Source organism: Hemiscyllium ocellatum, chromosome 7, assembly GCF_020745735.1.
Source record: "Hemiscyllium ocellatum isolate sHemOce1 chromosome 7, sHemOce1.pat.X.cur, whole genome shotgun sequence".
NCBI classification, from domain to species: Eukaryota; Metazoa; Chordata; class Chondrichthyes; order Orectolobiformes; family Hemiscylliidae; genus Hemiscyllium; species Hemiscyllium ocellatum.
Genome location: NC_083407.1, coordinates 17,093,798 through 17,116,846, shown reverse-complemented (window position 1 = coordinate 17,116,846; position 23,049 = coordinate 17,093,798). Strand labels below are relative to the sequence as shown.

Here is a 23,049-nt window from a genome sequence, read left to right as displayed (position 1 = left end):
TGAAAAGAAACGTCCTCTACATTCCCAGTATGCCACCATCTTCAATTCTCAAGGGATGTGTGGAATGAACATGAAGGCAGAGTTGCAAATTAAGATCGATGGTGATTGTATTGAATGGCAAAACGGGCTTGCTGGTTTGTATTCTCCTGCTCCTATTTCTTTACATTCTTATATTCTTCATTGAATTGTACATCATTTGTCTTCAATGAGTCGTACATTGTCAGAAAGGATGCAATTATAAGACAATCTGGATTCTTTAGCATTTTTATGGTACCACATTGACAGAGAGCAGAGCAATAACCTTTAACTATAGGTGACAAATTCCTGAGTATTTTTCTTTTTAAAATTCTTCCATAATAAGAAGAGCTAATGAAACCATAGCTCTCATGAATAGAAATTATCCCTCAGCTACGAATGTTAATTTGAATGAACGGGAGGTCAGCCAATGCTAAATTGATTTTGTTTTGGAAAGAAAATATGAAAGAATGGAGTTTCTGTCTAACGTACGGTAACTGCATAGTCTTAATTACATCTTGGATCCAAAAATAAAACATCACTTCTCCAGTTGCATATGTAATTTATGACTAAACTATCTGTGTTTGAATGCATTGTGAAACATATTCCTGCTGTGGTGTGCAGTAGTTTATACCAGAGTGCAGACTGATATGTGTAGTGTTTAAGGATAATTTTTTGGGAACTATGCAACCTGCAGGAATTCTGGTTAGTGTGCAGAGGAGGCAATGGCTGAGTAATCCAGAGATCCAGCTAATGTGCTGGGGTTCTGCGTTTGGATGCCACCACAGCAGATGGTCGAATTTGCCTTCCATAAAAATGTGGAATTAAAGGCTCATGATAACGACTGTTGATTGTCATAAAAAAAACTTATGAGGCTCACTAGTGTCCTTTAGGGAAGGAAATTGCCACTGTTACCTGGTCTGGCCGAAGTGTGATTCAGGATCCACCATGTGGTTGACTGTTAACTCTGAAATGGCTGAGCATGCAATTCAGTTCATGCAATGAAACTGGATGGACCATCTGGTATGGGAAGGAACAACAGCAGACATAGTGCTGTCAAGTCTGCAGAGTCTGGGGGATCGTATGGAAATTGAGTGAGTTTTTCTCACAATCCAGTCAAGCATCACCCCAATGTCGCCATAACCATGGAATCATAGTGTGTGCATTTCCAGATGTATGTCTCTACATAATTGACAATAATCATTGTTGACAGGAAATGCTGTCCTTTTTTCACAGCATAACTTCACTACTTTTTCCAAATCTCTCTTCAGTTCTGAGGAAGAGCCATACTGAATACAAAATGTTAACAGTATTTCTCACTGTTTCCACAAAGGCTGCGAGATCTGCGGAGTTCCCACACTTTGTTTGCTTTTATTTAAAATCCCTACCTTTGTTTTCAAATCCTTACGTCCAGACCATCATACTGTTGCATTTTGCTGCTTCCTTATCTTGGGCCTCTTCCATTTCTCGGATTGTAATCCGGCCACCACTGTTGGATGTACCTTCAGTTTGCACTAGCCACAAGATCTGAAGTCCTCTCCCTAAGCTGATCAGCCTTTAAGATACTCCTTTGAAGTTTATCATTTTTTTGACACCTTTCTTAATTGGTTCTCACATTGCTTCTGGCCAAGTATTATCTCCTGTCAAGGATGGTGGATATTTTTATGACATAACTGTTATAATTATTGTATTCCAAAGGAATTCAATTTCAGCAGTTAGAAGTCACAAGTTTTTAATGCATGCACATTGTGAGAAATAGTGATTCAAACATCATTCCCATGTGCCCACCTTTTGTCTGCTTGTTTCCCTCAATCACTCGCCTCCCCTTTTTAGTTTTATAGGCAACTTGCTATCTTCTCTGTTACTTGTTCCTAACTCTGGATGCACTAATATTAATCATAAGTCCATTTTGTGGCACCTTATCCAAAACCTGTTGAAAATATTGCATCTTGCACATTGCCATTATCAATTGTTATTTTTACTTCTCCAAAGAATTCAATAACTTTGATCAAATCTAACCCTAGCTATTGAAATCCGGTCTGACTATTCATTGCATTTTCAGTTTTTAAATGTTTAACTGTTATGCCATTGAGTAAGGATTACGTTATCTTTTCTGCCACAAACATTAAGCTAATGAAACTTCAGATACCTGGACTTATTTCTCTTTCTTCTTCAAATATAAACATGTCACTGGCTGTCTGACAGCTCTCTGGCACTCTTCCCATTTCTAATGATTTGTTATGTATAATGTAATAGGTTCTCTGCTATCTCTTTCTTTACTCCCTTTAATATGCATGGACACTCTTGCTAAAAGCCACTTCAGGCTCCCCGATGGCTTCGTTGATAAGTCCCTGACTTAATATGGAACTAAGCCACAGGTTCGATCCAAAGTCTATGTTGGATTAACTCCCCTCATGAAAATGTATGAAGCTCACGCTGAATTGAAAGTGCAGAATTTATCTTTGCTGTAAAAGCTTTACTGATAATTCCTCATCCCTGGATCATGATAATTAACTGAAGTAAATATAGAAATGGTTACTAGGTCTAATTAATTATAGCTTAATGATGTGCATCACATGAAGAGTTCCAGTTTGAAAGCAAACTGGTGGAATAAATTGACAATCAGGCCATGTTTAGTCCAGTACAAGAATTCTGTCACTTCTGCGAAAATCATTATAACTAACTTCGACATATAGCTCTCGCACATTGTTAATATTTTCAAAAGCCCTTCCTTAAGGTCCTTATTCTGCCTGTTTTATACTCATTCCATGCATTGCATGGGCAATGACTTGACAAGGAGTCTGTGACTAGAGTGAGCATTCGAACTGAGACCAGTTCATGCTATTTTTTTATTCACTCCTGGGACATGGGCATGACTAGCTGGCCGGCATTTAATGCCAGTCCCTTGAACTGAGTGGCTTGCTAAACCATTTTAGAGGACTTACAAATTTAAAAATCACATAACACGTGGTTATAGTTTATTTGGAAGCACTAGCTTTCGGAGCACTACTCCTTCATCAGGTGGTTTAGAGGGCAGTTGAGAGTAACCACATTGCTGTGTGTCTGGAGTCAAATGTAGGCCAGGACAAGTGAAGATGGCAGATTTTCTTCAATCAAGGAAATTAGTGAGTGACTAGATGGGTTTTTCCAACAAAGCACATTGATTTCATGGTCATCAGTAGATTCTTACTCAAATTCCAAGGAGCAGGGGTGAAGGGCTTTTGCCCGAAACATCGATTCTCTTGCTATTCAGATGCTGCCTGACCTGCTGTGCTTTTCCAGCACCACGGTCTCAACTTTAATCTCCAGCATCTGCAGTCCTCACTTTCGCCTCGCCATATTCAAATTCCACCATCTGCTGTGGCGGGATTCAAGCCCAGGTCCCCAGAACATTAGCTGAGTCAAGTGACAATTCCACAACCCTACCTGCTCTCCCATGACATCCCCACATGTTTATATACACTTCCCTAGGATTGCAATCTGGAGGTAAGCCTTTATGAAGAACTTTGAGCTACTTCTGTGTGTGACAGATGTCATAATTGTTGTTCTTCAAATTCTCCCACTTGCTTAAAGGTGCTAGGGGGGAATTACGTTCAGAGTTACTGCTGTTGAGGTCAACTACCTTAACACACATCAAGAAGTAATTCTTGTGGCCTCCTCTACCCTTTGCATTTTTTCCTTTGTCTCTTTCTCACTCATGAGACCCAAATCTTTCAGTATGTTCCCCTCTTCCAAGTTAATACCAACTTATCCCAGGACAATATGGCTTCTATCTTATTTCACTCAAGTACCTACAGAACTGACCATGACTGCCTCACGAATTAATGCTGTTACTCACATATGTGACCTTTAGTTACCAACGAAAGCTCGTGATTTGCTCTTCCAGTTTTCATTGATTGTGCCTTTTTTGTCCCCCTTCACGATTGTAATGTTCAGTCTTCATTTCCCTTCAGAATGGAATTCTTTTCTGAAACTCATAGCATCTCCCATGCTCCTTTTGGGCTGAGGAGAGCAAAAGTTGCATAGACAGGCAGGGGTCAGGTGTGGAGATCGGGGAGGCTGGTATGAAACCATCCAAGGATTGAGATTTCTAAGGTTATAGTGCAGTGCAGAGAGAGTCAGAACAGGTCAGTAATGACAGGGCGATGAATGAGTGGGGCTTTTTGATCATATGTATTATGTAGAATGGGAGACATTCCAATTCTCTCCTGGTAAGCTTCTCGTGTGCAAAAGCTAGATGGTAACATCATTTATATTTTATCTATTGTGTAAAATGCATTAACTTCTGAAGTAAGACTATCAATGAAAGCAACTTACCCTTGATCTATGTACTGCAGCTATGATGTTTAATACCTTGTTTCAGTACCTCAGAAATATTGCACTCAAAATGATATGTTATAACTAATGAAGTGGCACCACAGTGATCTGCTGTAATAAAGGGAATGCAGAGTATCAAAATTAATCTAACTATGTTGCAGGGCATTTTGATAATGTGCCTTCAGCAGCTCCCTCGATGTCATCTTCAATTTAATTAAATTCACACATGACACATCATTTCAAATTTATGAATGCAAAGAATTAGCCTGTGCCTGCTCACTCACCATGTTCACATTCTCCGCACCTCCCCCCCACCCCTTCTCTCTCTCTCTCTCTCCAACCTTTGCTTATACCCCATAAATATTCTTAACACTTTCTGTGTCTCTTTTTGTTTCCTCTGGAATCGAAAAACCAGAACAAAGCATTAATTTAGTAGAAGCTCCAAAAAGAATCATGAGCTGTTCTTAGCAAGAGGGAAAACTGTCAAGTTAACAACCTACTTTCTGAGTTTTATGGAATTTAATTAACATGCTACTCAGTTGAGAATCCTCCACAGTTTGTAAGCTTATCTATGTAGCTTTCTATAAAGAGAGATTATCCATCTCCCAGTTAATCCTTCTTCTTTATGAAAGATTTAGAATTCTTTATTGGATTTAATATTACAATTAAGTAAATGATTTTTGCTGGTGAGTTAAGTATGGGCCTTTGCTTATGGTAGCATACCTCCCTCTGTCAGAAGGTTATGAGTTCATGTTCTACTCCAGATAATTGAATGTGTAGCCTTAGCTGAAACTTCAGTCTGCTATCGAGACACTGCTGTGTTCAGAGGTGTGCAATGCATATCTGTTCTTCCACTTTCTCTATCTCGTTACAGCAATTGGCACAACATTCTCCTCTAATTCTGTTCATGATTGATATCACACATAATTTGGATCCGTGTCTTTATCCCTGAGCAGCCCAACTCATCTCCAGTTTCATTACCCCAGTTTTTGGGAGCCATTTATTTAGCTACCTACCCCATCAACTCTAGAACTCTGCCTCTAAAAATCTTTGCCTGTTGAACCATCTATCCTATTTTAGAATGCTCCTCAAAACTTAGCATATCAGATTATTTTTTTGTTACCCATGAAAATCTCTCCTTCTGTACCTCAGAGTTCTATTTTATTTTATAACTTGAGGTACTGCCAGACATGATGTGAATTAAGATGTGATTAACAGAGGTTTAGATAAGGCCAAATTTAAGAAAGGTGGATGTTGGGAGACCAGTCAGGACAACAGTGGAATATTCAATCTAAAGGTAACAAAGGAGACAAATAAAAGATCTTGCCTGATGGAGGGGTGAAGATGGACATTGTTAGAGAGGTAGAAGCAGAAGGTCTTGTTGAGAAATGGATATGAGCTCAGAAGCTCAGCTCTGGATCTAAAAGGATACCAAGGTTTGAACAGGTCAGTTCAGCATCAGACAGTAGCCAAGGTAAAAAAAATAGGCTAAACAGCAAGAGAATAGACTTGGAAATAGCATGGAAATAAGATAATTAGAAAAACAGAAACGTAGAAATATGGAAAGTAGGAAGAGGAGTAGGCCATTCAGCCCTTTGAGCCTGCTCTGCCATTCAGTGTGATCATGGCCGATTGTACAACTCAGTATCCTGTTCCTTCTTTCTCCTGTTTGATCCCTTTAGCCCTAAGATCTATAGTTATATCACTCTTGAAAACATTCAGTGGTTTTGCTTCAACTGCTTTCTGTGACAGAGCATTTCAGAGGCTCACCATTCTCTAGATGAAGAATTTTATTCTCAGCTCAGGACTGAGGGCCTACTCTGTATCTTTGGTCTGAGCCTTCTGGTTCTGCACTCCCCAAGTCTTCAGGAATATTTTTGCTGTGTTTACCCTGTCTACAATGTTCGAATTTAATAAGCCTCAATGAGATCCCCCTTATTCTTCTCAACTGCATTGAATATAGAGTCATAGAACTGTACAACGCAGAAACAGATCTTTTGGTTCAACTCATCCACGTCGACCAGATATCCTAGCGCGCCAGGCAGCTTCAGGAGGTGCAGAAGTCGACGATTTGGATATTACTTTTCTTCAAAACTAGAGGTGGGTGTAGGGGGAGCTGCAGATAAAGGAGTTTGGGAAGAGGACAGGGTGGTGAGGCAGGGATAGGTGAAGACAGGTGGAGGGTACGACCTAGTTGGTCGATGGGAGGAATGGATCTGGTTGGTAGCTAGAAGGAAGGGTCGATGAGAGAAATGAAAGGGAGGGGGATGAGTTGGGAAGGGAGACGGAGGATGGGAAGGGAAGTTATTGAAATTGGAGAACTCAATGTTGAGTCCTCCGGGCTATAGGCTGCTCAGGCAGGAGATGAGGTGTCGTTGCTCGAATTTGTGGCTTGATTCGCTGTGGAAATGGAGGAGGCCAAGGATAATCATGTCAGAAAGGGAGTGGTAAGGGGAATAAAAGGGGGCGGTGACTGGGAGGTGAGGTCAGCCCCTGCGGTTCCAGCTGAGATATTTGGTGAAACATTCTCTTAGTTTATGTATGGTCTCTCCAATGTAGAGACGATCACATCGGGAGCACCTGATGCAGTAAACAAGGTTGGAAGAGAGGCAGGTGAACCTCTGTCTCACCTGAAAGGAGGTGAAGGGGTGGTGTACTGGCAGGTTTTGCAACTTTTCCAGTTGCAGGGGAAGATACCTGGTATTTCGAGGGTGAAGGAACAACACCTCATTTTCTGCCTGGGCAGCCTACAACTCAGAGGACTCAGATGGGGTATTGAGTCTAAGAGCTGGCAGGTCATGTTAGAGTTGTACAAGACGTTGGTTTGGCCACATTTAGAATACTGTGTACAGTTCTGGTTGCCACATTACCAAAAAGATGTGCTTGCTTTGGAGAGGGTGCAGAGAAGGTTTACGAGGATGTTGTCTGGGATTGAAGGTACTAGCTCTGAAGAGAGATTGTATAGGTTAGGTTTGTTTTCATTAGGAAAAAGGAGATGGGGGTGCTGATTGAGGTCGACAAAATCATGAAGGGTATAGACAGGATAGATAGAGATAAGCTTTGTCCCAGGGTGAAGGATTCAATAATGAGAGGTCACGCTTTCAAGATGAGAAGTGAAAAGCTTAAGGGGGATACACGCAGCAAGTACTTCACACAGAGGGTGGTAGGGGTCTGGAATGCGTTGCCAGCAGAGGTGGTAGAGGCAGGCACGGTAGATTCGTTTAACATGCGTTTGGACAGATTCATGAGTAGATGGAGATCAGAGAGTTATAGATGCTTAGGAATTGGATGACATGTTTAGAAAGTACATTGGATTGGCTCAGGCTTTGAGGGCCGAAGGGCCGGTTCTCGGATTGTAAATTTTCTTTGTTCTTTGACTCAACACTCCCGACTCCCTTCCCAGCCGCCCCCCGACCCTCTTCCATTCCACTCATTGACCCTTCCTTCCAGCCACCAACTGGATTCATTCCTCCCATCGGCCAATCAGGACATGCCCTCTACCTGTCTTCACTACCCCACCTCAACACCCTGACCTCCCCACCCCCTTTGTCTGTGGCTCCCCTCACACCCACCCTCAGTCCTGAAGAAGGGCTACACCCAAAACGTTGGCCTCACCACCTCCTGATGCTGCCTGCTCTGCTGTGTTCTTCCAGCCTCCTGATTGTCTACCATGGAATCCAGCTTCTGCAGTTTTTTTTTGTCTCTAAACAGAAATCCTAACCGATCTAATCTCATTTTTGAGCATGTAGCCCATATCCCTCCAAACCCTTCCTATTCATATACCCATCCAGAGGCCTTTTAAATGTTGTAATTGTACCAACCCCCAGAACTTCCTTTGGCAGCTCGTTCAATACACGCACCACCCTCTGCGTGAAAATGTTGCCCCTCAGGTCTCTTTTAAATCTTTCCCTCTCATCTAAAATCAATGCTCTCCAGCTTTGGACTTCCCTATCGTGGCAAAAGAACTTAGCATCCTATCCATGCCCCTCATGATTTTATAAACTTCTGTAAAGTCACCCTTCAGCCTCCAATGATGCAGGGAAAAAATCCCTGCCTATTCAGCCTCTTGCTATAGCTCAAACCCTCCAATATTTGTAAATTTTTTCTGAACCTTTTAACAAAATCTTTCCTTGAACACTGGTGTAGTATTTGAAAAATGGCCTCACCAATGTCCTATGCAGTAGTGACATAACCTCCCAACCTCTGTAGTCAATGTACTGAAAAGTCAAGGCAAGAGTACCAAACACCTTCTTCACCACCTTGTCTACTTGTGACTCCACTTTCAAGAAACTATGTGCCTGCACCCTTAGGTCCTATTGTTTGACAACACCCCCCCTACCATTAACCCCCAATGGCACTCTCCTGCATTCTGCTGACATTCCCCCCCCCACCCCCAACAGATCCCACTGTTACCATTCCTGGCCCCCAGAACCCTGAGGAGAACACCACCCCTGCTCATGACTCCACCCCCATTCCCCCCACCATCACACCCACTCCAGTTACCGGCTCCACCCCCACTCCCAGCTCCACACCCACACCAGATCCCAGCTCCCAGCCCTGCCGAGTTTTCACCATCCCTCCAGACCTTCCCCTCACTGAGGACGAACGATTAGTCCTCAGCAAAGGACTCACCTTCATTCCCCCTCCGTCCACGCATCAATGAATTTAATACACGCCCTGACGTCGAACTCTTCTTCCGCTGCCTCCTCCTCCGAGCTTATTTTCACAATCAGGATTCCCGCCCACCTTCCGAGGACCCCTTCGCCCACCTCCAACACACCGCATCCACCTGGACAGCCCGCGCTGGCCTATTACCTGCCCTCGACCTCTTCATTTTCAACTGCCGCCGGGACATTAATCGCCTCAACCTGTCTATCCCCCTCCCCTACTCCAACCTCTCACCCTCACAACGTGCAGCCTTCCAATCCCTCTGCTCCAATCCCGACCTCACCATCAAGCCAGTAGATAAAGGGGGCGCAGTGGTAGTCTGGCGCACTGACCTCTACACTGCTGAAGCCAAACGCCAACTCGAGGACACCTCTTCCTCCCGCCCCCTCGACCATGACCCCACCCCCCCCATCGCCAAACCATCATCTCCCAGACCATACAGAACTTCATCACCTCAGGAGATCTCCCACCCACAGCTTCCAACCTCACAGTCCAGGAACCCCGCACTGCCCGGTTCTATCTCCTTCGCAAGATCCACAAGCCTGACCACCCTGGCCGACCCATTGTCTCAGCGTGCTCCTGCCCCACTGAACTCATTTCTACCTACCTCGACACTGTCCTATCCCCCCTATTCCAGGAACTCCCCACATACGTCCCCAACAGTACCCTTCCACCGACACTCTCATTCGTTTGGCCGAACTGATCCTCACCCTTAACAATTTCTCCTTCGAATCCTTCCACTTCCTCCAGACCAAGGGGTAACCATGGGCACACGTATGGGCCCCAGCTATGCCTGTCTCTTTATTGGCTACACAGAACAGTCGATCTTCCGTAATTACACCGGCACCACTCCCCACCTCTTCCTCCGCTACATCGATGACTGCATTGGTGCCACCTCGCGCTCTCGTGAGGAGGTTGAGCAATTCATCAACTTCACCAACACATTCCACCCTGACCTTAAATTTACCTGGACCATCTTTGACACCTCCTAGACCTCTCCATCTCCATTAATGATGAGCAACTTGATACCGACATTTTTTACAAACCCACCGACTCCTACAGCTACCTGGATTACACCTCTTTCCACCCTACGCCTTGTAAAAATGCCATCCTGTATTCCCAATTCCTCTGCCTCTGCCATATCAGCTCCGAGGAGGACCAGTTCCACCACAGAACACACCAGATGGCCTCCTTCTTTAGAGACCGCAATTTCCTTTCCCAACTGGTTAAAGATGCCCTCCAACGCATCTCGTCCACATCCCACACCTCCGCCCTCAAACCCCACCCCCCAACCATAACAAGGACAGAACGCCCTTGGTGCTCACCTTCCACCCTATCAACCTTCGCATAAACCAAATGATCAGCCGACATTTCCGCCACCTCCAAACAGACCCCACCACCAGGGATATATTTCCTTCCCCATCCCTTTCCGCCTTCCGCAAAGGCCGTTCCCTACGTGACTACCTGGTCAGGTCCACGCCCCCCTTCAACCCTCCCTCCCATCCTGGCACCTTCCCCTGTCACCGCAGGAATTGCAAAACCTGTGCCCACACCTCCTCCCTCACCTCTATCCAAGGCCCTAAAGGAGACTTCCACATCCATCAAAGTTTTACCTGCACATCCACCAATATCATTTATTGTATCCGTTGCTCCCGATGCGGTCTCCTCTACATTGGGGAGACTGGACACCTCCTAGCAGAGTGCTTTAGGGAACATCTCCAGGACACCCACACCAATCAACCACACCACCCTGTGGCCCAACATTTCAACTCTCCCTCCCACTCTGCTGAGGACATGGAGGTCCTGGGCCTCCTTCACCGCTGCTCCCTCACCACCAGATGCCTGGAGGAAGAACACCTCATCTTCCACCTCGGAACACTTCAACCCCGGGGCATCAATGTGGACTTCAACAGTTTCCTCATTTCCCCTTCCCCCACCTCACCGCAGTTCCCAACTTCCAGCTCAGCACTGTCCCCATGACTTGTCCTATCTGCCTATCTTCTTTTCCACCTATCCACTCCACTCTCCCACACCCCTGACCTATCACCTTCATCCCCTCCCCCACTCACCTATTGTACTCCATGCTACTTTCTCCCCAACCCCACCCTCCTTTCACTTATCTCCCCACCCTTCAGGCTCTCTGACTGTATTCCTGATGAAGGGCGTTTGCCCGAAACGTCAATTTTCCTGCTCCTCGGATGCTTCCTGAACTGCTGTGTTCTTCCAGCACCACTAATCCAGAATCCCCTACCTTTTAAATCTTGCGAAGATTTGCCCTACCAAAATACAGCATCTTAGGTTTATCTAAATTAAACCCCATCTGCCTCGCCTTGGTGCATTGGTCTATCTGATCAAGATGCTGCTACCCTCTAAGATAACCTTCTTTGCTGTCCACTACTACCTATCTTAGTGTCTGCAACCTTACTAACAGTACCTCCTATATTCACATCCACATCGTTTATGTAAATGATAAAAAACAGTGGACCCAACATCAATCCTTGCGGCAAACTACTGGTCACAAGCCTTCAGTCCAAAAAAACAACCCTCCATCATCACTGATAACAAAAAATGCTGGCAATGACAGAGGGTCAGGCAGCATCCATGGAGACAGAGCAAGCTAACGTTTCGAGTTGCGATGACTTTTCATCAGAGCTGATGCGAAGTGTGGAGGGGTCAGCATTTATGCAGTAGTTGGGAAGGAGGGTGGGTGTTGATCAGTGGTGGAGAAAGGATGTTCATATTTCAGATTAAGTGATCGGAATGTGAGAATGGCAAAGCAATGATGTGTCTAACTGCCAGACTGGAAAGAGCAGTTTGTCACACTGGAGTGGAGGGAGGGGCGAAAGGACATGGTATCAGAATGTAACTAGTAAAGCTAAAGGAAAGGGAAGGAATGGGATTGAGTTTACAATTTGAAGGCGTGAACTCAATATTAAGTCCAGAAGGTTGTAAGGTGCCTAGTCTGAAGATGAGATGCTGTTTTTCCAGTTTGGACTGTCCTCACCAGTCCTGCTCTCTTCATATGGTCAATTATGTTATCCCAGCAATCAGTCTGGTAAAACATTTTTGCATCCTTTCCTCAGATACAGAAATCAAAATTTCACATGGTACTCTGATATGGTCTCAGCAATACCGTGTACATTTGCTCCTGTACTCCAATCCTCTCACAACATACAATTTGCATTCATCGCGCTCTGCTGTACCTGCATTTTTGTTTTCAATAGCTACGTTTAAGGACACATCACATTGCACCTGTCCCTTTCATAACATATTGCCATTCAGGTAATAATCTGCCTTCCTGCTTCTGCGACCAAAGTGGATAACTTCAAAGTTATCCATATTACACCCTGTGGGCGGCACGGTGGCACAGTGGTTAGCACTGCTGCCTCACAGCGCCAGAGACCCGGGTTCAATTCCCGCCTCAGGCGACTGACTGTGTGGAGTTTGCACGTTCTCCCCGTATCTGTGTGGGTTTCCTCCGGGTGCTCCGGTTTCCTCCCACAGATGTGCGGGTCAGGTGAATTGGCCATGCTAAATTGCCCGTAGTGTTAGGTAAAGGGTAAATGTAGGGCTATGGGTGGGTTGCGCTTCGGTGGGTCGGTGTGGACTTGTTGGGCCGAAGGGCCTGTTTCCACACTGTAAGTAATCTAATCTAATTTACCATGCATTTACCCACTCACTCAACATGTCCAAATCACATTATAGCATCTTCCTCAAAGTTCCCTGTCCCACCTAGCTTGTGTCATCTGCAAACTTGGAGGTATTACATTTTGTCCCCTCATCTAAATGATAAATATATACATTCCTCACAATACAGAGGAACCCAAAGGGTGGACCTGATAGGCTGAATGGCCTGCTTCCACCCTGTAGGGATTCTATGATTCTACACACAACAGTCCAGTGTTGATTACAAATCATGACAATCTACAATAATCAGAGTTACAAGTTTGAATTTTAAAATTCTTTGAAGTTTGCATTATATGTAGACAGGGTGGTTAAAAAGGCATTTGGCACGCTTGCCTTCATTGCTCAGTCCTTCGAGTATAGTTGTTGGGAAGTCATGTTGAGTTTCTAGAGGGCATTGGTGAGGCCTTGTCTGAAATACTGTTATAAGAAGGATATTATTAAGTTGGAAAGGTTTCAAAAGAGATTTACCAGGGTGTTGCCATGTATGGAAGGATTGAGTTATAAAGAAAGGCTGGATAGGCTGAGACTTTGTTCACTGGAGCATAGGAGATTGAGAGATGACCGGGTAGAAATTTAAAAAAAAATGAGAGGTATGTATAGAGTTAATGATAATTGTCTTTTCCCTGGAATGGGGGATTTCAAGACCGGGGGCACATTTTAAGGTGAGAGGAGGGAGATTTAAAAAAGACATGAGGGGCAATTTTTTCATACAGGGGTTGGTTCATTAGTAGAATGAATTTACCTCGGGAAATGGTGGATGTGGGCACAATTACAAAGTTTAAAAGACATTTGGATAAGCATATGAATTGTGAAGCTTTGGAGGAATTTGAGCCAGGAGCAGCAGCTGGGACTAGTTTAGTTTGAGATTATGTTCAGCATGGACTGAATAGTCTATGATGCTGTGCAAGGAAATCCCCAGTGATTCAGAGAAAATAAAAGCTTATAAATTAAGGGATACTTTTTGGCATGGATCGAAGATTCTCTCTCGATTCTCCCTGGAGAAGAAACAGCTCCATATCTCCCCTTTCAAGATCTCGCAGGGTCCAACACATTTCAATCAAAATCAGTTCCTCTTCTGTTCTAACCTCCAGTGGATACAAGCATAGCCAATCCAATCTTCCTCATAAGATGACCCCTTCTAATTCCAGATATTAGTCTAGTTTTTCTTTTTATTCACAACCCGCAAGCAAATTAAAAAAAATTCAGATCTGTTTCTAACAACCTTACTTAAATAAGTAGATCAATAGTGCTCATGATCTCATCAATGCTCTATATAGCTGAAGCATAACCTCCCTACTTTTATATTCAGTTCTCCTCACAATGAGCAATAATATTCAACCAGCTTTCCCATTTACATGCTCTGTCTGCATAACAATCTTTTGCAATGACTTGGATGCTGGGTCGAAGGATTGCTTGCTAAAGTTTCTGGTGACAAGAATATAAACAGGAGGCTAGAAGAACACAGCAAGCCAGGCAGCATCAGGAGGTGGCGAAGTCAATGTTTCAGCTATCATCCTTCTTCAGAAATGTCTTGTTTGGAATCTGGCATCTGCAGTTTTTTTGACTGGTGACAAAGTGACAGTTGTATGAGCAGTGGAGCAGATGGCATTGAAAATGTTTGAGTCAGATCCTCACATAATCTTGACTAACAGGGAATTGAATGTTATCAGAGGAAGATGGGAATATAAAGTTGAGGCCACAGTTGGATCAGTCAGGGTCTTGTTGAATGACAGAAGCAATGGAATGAGTGGTGTACTATTCCTCATTCATATGTTTTTATATAAATTACTTATTTACAGGATCCTATCACATTACTTTCTGGAAGAGTCATACTTATTGTGTATTTGAACGAATCAATGCTTGATGTTTCATTCATCTTTCTAAGATCTTCTTCCATAGATTAACCGCTCAGTCATCGTCCATTTTGTTCCATTGATTAGTTTTGGATTTAACCTGTGCATATCTTCTTCCCTGATTTTACTGTATCATGGACATATTGCTGTAAGTTGCATTTGTAAAACAATTTACTTGGAAAACACAACAATAAATCTACGACTTCACCCTCCGGTTCATTTTATCCACATTATTCCACTTAAATTTGAGATAACTGGTTATATGGATATTAGCTATGGGTATGAAAGAATTGAAATAAATCTGATGTTTCTGCCCAATTCTAACCTAGGGCTATCATAATCTTCTGTTCTGTCCAATATTTAAGACATTTTCTAACCGTCTAATATGAAAAAACCTCCAAACCTTTTACAGCACCTCTATTAATATTCATGACAAGAAGTCTAACATGAACTTCAGAAAAAAATGAATTTTCACAGGTAAATCATGGGTATGTGAAATAAACTGTATAAATTTACTCTTGACAAAAATAAAAAAAAAGTGCAGGCACTTCATTTAAGAAAAGATGTGATAACCCTCGAGAGAGCTCAAAGGGACCAGGAATGATATGAGGAATGAGGGATTTTAAATTCAAGGAAGGATTAGAGAGATTGGTTTTATTCTCCTTGGAGTGGAGAAGATTAAGAGGTGACTTAATTAAGGTGTTCAGAGTTATGAAACATTTTGGCAGAGTAAAGAAGGATATTCTGTTTCCACTCATTAGTATGTCAGTAAGTAGGTCTCACAATTTCAAGATTATCAGCAAAAGAGCTAGGAATGAAAAGTGAAGAAATGCCTTTATTCAGGTAGTTGTTCGTTTTGGAATGCACTGCCTGGGACAGTGGTGGAGGTGGATTCCATAGGAGGTTTCATAGAACATTGAACAGTACAGCGCAGAACAGGCCCTTCAGCCCTCGATGTTGCGCCGACCTGTGAACTATTCTCAGTTCGCTCCCCCTACATTATCCCAAACTCATCCAAGTGCTTATCTAAGGATTGTTTAAATCTCGTTGTGGTTCTGTTCGCCGAGCTGGAAGTTTTTGCTGCAAACGTTTCGTTCCCTGGCTAGGGAACATCATCAGTGCTATTGGAGCCTCCTGTGAAGCGCTGCTTTGATGTTTCTTCCGGTATTTATAGTGGTTTGTTCTTGCCGCTTCCGGGTGTCAGTTTCAGCTGTAGTAGTTTGTATGTGGGGTCCAGGTCGATGTGTCTGTTGATGGATGTTCTTGCCGCTTCCGGATGTCAGTTTCAGCTGTAGTGGTTTGTATATGGGGTCCAGGTCGATGTGTCTGTTAATGGAGTTTGTGGATGAATGCCATGCCTCTAGGAATTCCCTGGCTGTTCTCTGTCTGGCTTGTCCTATGATGGTAGTGTTTTCCCAGTCAAATTCATGTTCCTGGTTGTCTGAGTGTATGGCTACTAGGGATAGCTGGTCGTGTCGTTTTGTGGCTAGCTGATGTTCATGGATGCGGATTGTTAGCTGTCTTCCTGTTTGTCCTATATAGTGTTTTGTGCAGTCCTTGCATGGTATTTTGTAAACTACGTTAGTTTGGCTCGTGCTGGCTATTGGGTCCTTTGTTCTAGTGAGTTGTTGTCTGAGTGTGGAAGTTGGCTTGTGTGCTGTTATGAGTCCTAAGGGTCGCAGTAGTCTGGCTGTCAGTTCTGAGACGCTCCTGACGTATGGTAGTGTGGCTAGTCCTTTTGGTTGTGGCATGTCCTCGTTCCGTGGTCTATCTCTTAGGCATCTGGTGATAAAGTTGCGTGGGTATCCGTTTTTGGCGAATACCTTGTATAGGTGTTCCTCTTCCTCTTTTCGCAGTTCTGGTGTACTGCAGTGTGTTGTGGCTCTTTTGAATAGTGTCCTGATGCAGCTTCGTTTGTGTGTGTTGGGGTGGTTACTTTCATAATTTAGTACTTGGTCTGTGTATGTTGGTTTCCTGTGTACCCTTGTGGTGAATTCTCCGTTGGGTGTTCTCTCTACTAACACGTCTAGGAATGGGAGTTGGCTATCCTTTTCCTCTTCTCTCATGAATCGTATTCCTGTGAGTGTGGCGTTGATGATTCGGTGTGTTTTTTCTATTTCTGTGTTTTTGATGATTACAAAGGTGTCATCGACGTATCTGATCCAGAGTTTGGGTTGGATTTGTGGTAGGGCTGTATGTTCTAACCTTTGCATAACAGCCTCTGCTATGAGTCCCGAGATTGGTGATCCCATGGGTGTTCCGTTGATTTGTTCGTATATCTGATTGTTGAATGTAAAGTGTGTGGTGAGGCACAGGTCTAGTAGTTTAAGTATGCCGTCCTTGTTGATAGGTTCGGCCTCCTGTGTTCTGTTATGGATGTCCAGTAGGTTGGCTATTGTTTCTCTGGCTAGGGTTTTGTCAATTGATGTGAACAGTGCCGTCACGTCGAATGATACCATGGTTTCTTCTTTGTCTATGTGTGTATTCCTGATGATGTCCAAGAATTCCTGTGTTTAAATCTCCCTAATGTGGCTGAGTTGGCTACATTAGCATTACTCTCTGCATAAAGAACCTGCCTCTGACATCTGTCTTAAATCTATCACACCTCAATTTGTAGTTATGCCCCCTCATCCAAGCTGATGTCATCATTCTAGGAAAAAGACTTTCACTGTCTACCCTATCGAATGCTCTGATCAACTTATATGTCTTGATCAAATCCCCTCTTAGCCTTCTTCTTTCAAAAGAGAGCTGGGTATATATTTGAAAATGATGAAGTTAGAGGGCTATGGAGATAGGGCTGGAGAGTGGGACTAGCTGGGTTGCTCTTTTGGGAGCCAGTATAGACATGATGGGTTGAATGACCCCTTTCTGTAAAGTTCAATGATTCTATGATTTTTGTTAATATCCTTCTCTTCTGCAATTTCAATTTAAAATGTGGTATTATTAATGATGTACTGAATCCAAGGCTCCAGTAGGACAGAGTCAAGTTAGATGGGGAAAATCAGAGAGGTGGATCTCCATTGTTGCTCAGGTGTCTTGGCACATGGTTCAATGCCAGACTAATTATAACCTAGGAGGAGATTTCATCTTCCCGCCATGTCAATTTTAATTTGTGCTGTAGTACTTGTGTCTGTATCTCTTTGGTCAGATTGTTTAAGCTCTATCTAAGAGTTTGGGTTCAAGACAGATTGGTCAATGAGAAAGTAAGATCTTCAGGCAAAAGCTTCTTCCAAGCTCTGTTTATTACATATTCGTACTAAATACAATTTTACATAGTAATCTGTGATATAACTAAACCTACTACTACACTGTTGAAAGAGTATCCTCAGAAATTTTTTATCTTTCTAACAAACTCTGTCCACCTAGTGGAATCCATCTCTGTGTCATCATTTCAAGATGGCTTCAGGATCCTAAAACCCTGAAGTAATAGAATTTAATTTCACGTCATTCTCAATGTGCTCCTGAGATTCCTCTCACTTTGCACTCTCTGTAAATTTGAACCCATCCAAAACACTTATCCCCTATCGTTGCTTGGAACAAATCTTTTCAGCTATTTTACATCAGTCCTTGCTAACCTGCTATGTCTCCTAGTCGGAAACACCTCAATCTTACAAATTTTCATCCTTGTTTTCAAATTCCACCTGCCTTCTTCCTATGCTATTCTGACCCTCTGTGAGATCTCTGTGCTCCCCATATTTTGAACTCCTAGAACATAGAACATAGGACTGTGCAGCACAGGAATGGGCCCTTCGGCCCATTCAACTAATCCCATCTGCCTGCCCTTGGTCTATATTCCTCCATCCCTTGCATATTCATGTGCTCATCAAAAAGTCTCTTAAATCCCCTATCCTATCTGCCTCCACCACTGTCCCTGGCAGCATGTTCCTGACTCCTACCACTCTCTGTATCAAAAACCTGTCCCTCATATCTCCTTTGAACTTTTCCCCTTTCACCGTAAATGCATACCCCCTAGTTTTAGACATTTCAAATCTGGCAAGAAGATTCTGACCATCAACCTACAAATGTACCTCAGAATTTTATAGACTTCTACAAAGTCTCCCCTCAGCATCCGCCACTCCAGAGAACACATCCTGAGATTTTCTAGCCTCTCCTGATAGCTCATACCCTCCAATACAGGCAGCATTCTGGTAAACCTCTTCTACACCCTCTGTAAAGCCTCCGCATTCTTCCTGTAATGTGGTGACCAGAATTGAACACAATAGACTTAAGTGTGGCCAAGCCAAAGTCTTAACCTCAATATCTTTTCATTCAACAGTATAAGGCTGTGCCTTTATTGACCTGGATGCAAGCTCTGGAATGTGCTTCCTAAATCTCCCCCTTCTGAGAGTGAATTTAATTTGAATCCACTGCTGTGAAGTGTGATTTTCATATTAAATGCACTTTTTAAATTAAATTTGTAGTACAACTGTATGGTTGTCTCATTTGGTCTTAAATTGCTTGTGCTATTTCATGTTTTGGTCTGATGACTAATTCACTGTACTCGGCATCTTCTCATTAATCCTAATCACGTCATTTACAGTCTGATAAATGATATTAACTGATGACCGTGCCTTAATTAACGACAATTGCACAGTCCTGATCCCAGCTCAAAGACTGCAGCCTTCAGGTGTACATTTTCTCTCATACTTCTGAGCCACACTGGCCCCTGAGCTGCAAGAACCTGTGTGTGCTTAGCAAGGTTTCTCGAGATGATTTTCATCCGCTATCCAGCACAACCCATTAACAGCTTTAATAGCAACCCTGCAGAAATATAACATATGTTCTAATTCAATCTTCTGAATATTTCATGTTACTAACTCGCCTGTCTTTATGATTGCCATTGTCATGGTTAGTTTCTTAACTTCAAGAGAAAACAACCACCTACATTTTTATACCATTGCCTCTTTTGAGGTAAGTGATGTTATTATGTTATTAGCATGTAAATAGAATATGGTGGCAAGGCACCTTATAGTACTTATCACACAGTCCAAAGTCTAATGTTCTGGAGATATGGATTCAAATCCCACCAGAACAGATGTTGAACTTTAATTTTAAAAACTTGAGAATGAAAGCTAGCCCAATTGAAGGTTAAAAATCACACAACACCAGGTTATAGTCCAACAGGTTTATTTGGAAGCATTAGCTTTCGGAGCGCTGCTCCTTTATCAGGTGGTTGTGAGTATAAGATTGTAAGAGACAGAATTTATAGCAAGAGTTTAAAGTGTAAAAGACATGGATTGTTTGTTAAGTCTGTCACCTTTTAGAATGACCATGTTGGTTTCAGTTCTTTCAGGTCTTTTTCAATATATAATTTCAGTTACATTCACACTGTAAACTTTTGCTATAAATTCTGTGTCTTATAATCTGATACTCCACAGCCACCTGATGAAGGAGCAGCGCTCCGAAAGCTAATACTTCCAAATAAACTTGTTGGACTAAAACCTGGTGTTGTGTGATTTTTAACTTTGTACATCCCAGTCCAACACCAGCATCTCCAAATCATGTCCCCAGTGAAAGCATTGATATCAAGGTCTATCTGTTTCATTAATATCATGTAGGGAAGGAAATCTGATATCCTTACCTGGTCTGGCCTGCAGGTGACTCCGGACTCACAGCAATGTTGTCTTAACACTCATCTGAAATGGCCTGGCAACCCACACAGTTCAAAGGTTATTAGGGTTGGACAATAAATGCTAGCACACTCCCATGTATAACTAAAAGTGACTCATTTTCTCCTCATAGTATACATTTAAGAGAAACACCGACATTTTTAGAAGCTGGGTTTACTGTGTGAACAGATTTTGATTTACTCTACCAAATCAGCACCCCTGGAATGTTGATAATTTACTCCAAATTAAAGAGCTGTTATAGAATTACAATTAGACTAGATTTTAATTCCAGAACTTTAATGAGATTTCCTCTCTGCAGTGGTGGGGTTTGAACTCGTACTGTAGAACATGAGGTATTAAATCTGCAAAAAATTATCTTCTGTGATATTTATCACAAAGGCTCCATCAAGAATCCCAGAGAAATTCAAGGACTATTCCTCATCGCAAATCTTTGAAAAACCTGACTGATTAGTCTCATGCTCCTCCCTATACCTGAGCGGCTTAGTAACTATCCCACTTGTCTGATTCCTTTTTGAAAGTGACTGTTGATTTTGCCAACATCATCTTTCAGGCAGTAAATTCCAGATCAATGTAATTTGCTATTTATACATGAAAGAGTCTCCATATTCCACATTTGTTTCTTTCAATTTGTCCCTTAGATATCAATCCTTCTGGAGCCAGTGGAACAACTTAGAGACTTAGAAGTTAGAGTAGGAGTAGCCCATTTGATCCTTTGAACCTGCTTTGCTACTCAATGTGATCACATTTGATGCTCTATCTCAATACCATGCTCCCAGAATCCTCCTCTGTCACTTCACACCATAACCCTATTTATCCAACACCTGGTGATGCAGTACACGGATAAGGAACTGCAAAGGAATATATTGGAGTTCAATTCCCAATCCATCATCAAGCTTCAGCTGTTCCTTCACACCTTGTAATAGTGGAAGGGTGGAGGGGATCAAGAGTTGGGCAGAGGGATGATAGTGGAAGAGCGATTCATTCTGTGGAAGTCATTATGTGTGTGCTCCTGTGTTTGCAGAGTCAGACATGGCTGATTTTGATGGCAGAAGCTCACTGCTCTACAGATTCAACCAAAAGAGTATGAGTACAGTAAAGGACATGATCTCCCTGAAGTTCAAAACCTTACAAAGTGATGGAGTGGTTCTGCACGGAGAGGGACAACGGGGAGATTACATCACACTGGAACTGAAGAAAGGCAAACTCTCACTGCAGATCAATCTAGGTACGAGTTTTGCTCTGTTACTTCATAGTTTGAAGAACTGGAACATCTTGAGATGTAGTCTGAAACTAAGAACAGGCTCCTCCCCAAGACTTCCCTCCTTCAGGAAAGATAAGGAGGCAATGGCCTCATGGTGCTATTGCTTAGACTGTTAATCTAGTGACCCAGGTAATGTCTTGGGGGCCTGGGTTCAAATCCAACCACGGCAGATGGTATAATTTGAACTCAGTAAAATCTGGACGTAAGGGTCTCATGATGACCATGAATTCATTGCTGATTGTTGGAAAAACCCATCAGGTTCACCAATGTCCTTTAGGGAAGGAATCTGCCATCTTTACCCAGTCTGGTCTACATGTGACTCCAGCAATGTGGTTGATTCTTAACAACCCTCTGGGCAATTACAGGTGAGCAATAAATGCTGGCCTAGCCAGCAACAGCCTCAACCCATGAATGAATTTTTTAAAAATTAAGAATTCTGCTTGAGAATGCTTGAATGTTTCTAACAAACTTTGTTACAACCTCCAGTCCTCAAGTGCAAATATTTCCACATGCTGCAAATAGATGAAAAAGTTAATTCACTACAACTTGGGAACATATAGGGAATGGCTAAACATCTTCCCTACCTTCAAATACATTGCTGGCCACATAAGGCTAAAAATCCTAAGGAAGAGTCACTCAAACCAAAACGTTAACTCTGATTTCTCTCCATAGATGCTGCCAAACCTGCTGAGCTTTTCCAGTAATATCTGTTTTTGTTTGTGTCCCAAGAAGATAGCCTAAGCTTGAAAGGCATGAGGAAAATATATGGGTTTGTGACTTTTGCCATTAATATATTTGTCAAAGATGGTGAGCTCGCTAGAAGTCACTGAAAAGCCAATGTCCATTTTCTCAGCTTGTCTACAGCATTTCTGACTATGTGACCAAAGCATAGTCTTGATAGTGTGGCAACACCTGAGATTAATGTTATACCTTCTTTTATTCTGGTCTTAATCAGTAAGGGAATCAAGGGTTATAGGGAAAAAAAACGCAAAAAATTGGACTTGACGATTATCAGATTGACCATGATCTCATTGAATGGCAGAACAGATTCAATGGACTGAATGGCCTACTTCTGCTCCCTACCCTTTATGATCTTATGGTCAGTTCCTTCATTTGAACTCTAACCAACTGGCTGGAAAATCCACTGGAACGCACTCATGAAGGAATGCCAAAGAAAACATCCAAAAGAGCAATAGGCAGAGATCAAATGTTGAGATCTGCAAACAACTTTCACAGAGAGTGTCACTTTAATTCTTGAATAGTCCAGTAAATGATCTACAATAATCAGGAGATTTGATACATTAATATAAAATGGCTGTCTTTGGCCTGATTATGCAAGGACACAGATTGCTAGGTCATTGTAAAGCGGCTGAAGGGAACATGTCCCTAATACCATAATATGGGAGCAGAATTAGGCCATTTGGCCCTAAGAGTTTGCTCTGTCATTTGATCATGGCTGATATGTTTCTCAACCCCCATTCTCCCACCTTCTCCCACAACCTTTGTTCCCCTTCCTAATCAGGAACCTATCTATTTCTGTCCCAATGACTTGCCCCCACCCCCCCCACCCCCGCCCCGCCCCCCCCACCTTCTGTGGCAATGAGTCCCACAGATTCAC

At 42.8% G+C, this 23,049-nt stretch overlaps 1 protein-coding gene across 1 annotated transcript in view; it reads left to right on the top strand.

Moving 5' to 3' along the window:
* The window catches only part of LOC132817324 (contactin-associated protein-like 5), a 1,293,865-nt gene that overhangs the window by 581,912 nt on the left and 688,904 nt on the right, over positions 1-23,049 (top strand). The window contains exon 5 of the mRNA XM_060827734.1: positions 21,192-21,395. Within this exon, the coding sequence (XP_060683717.1) occupies positions 21,192-21,395 (204 nt within the window). The remainder of the gene's footprint in view (positions 1-21,191; positions 21,396-23,049) is intronic.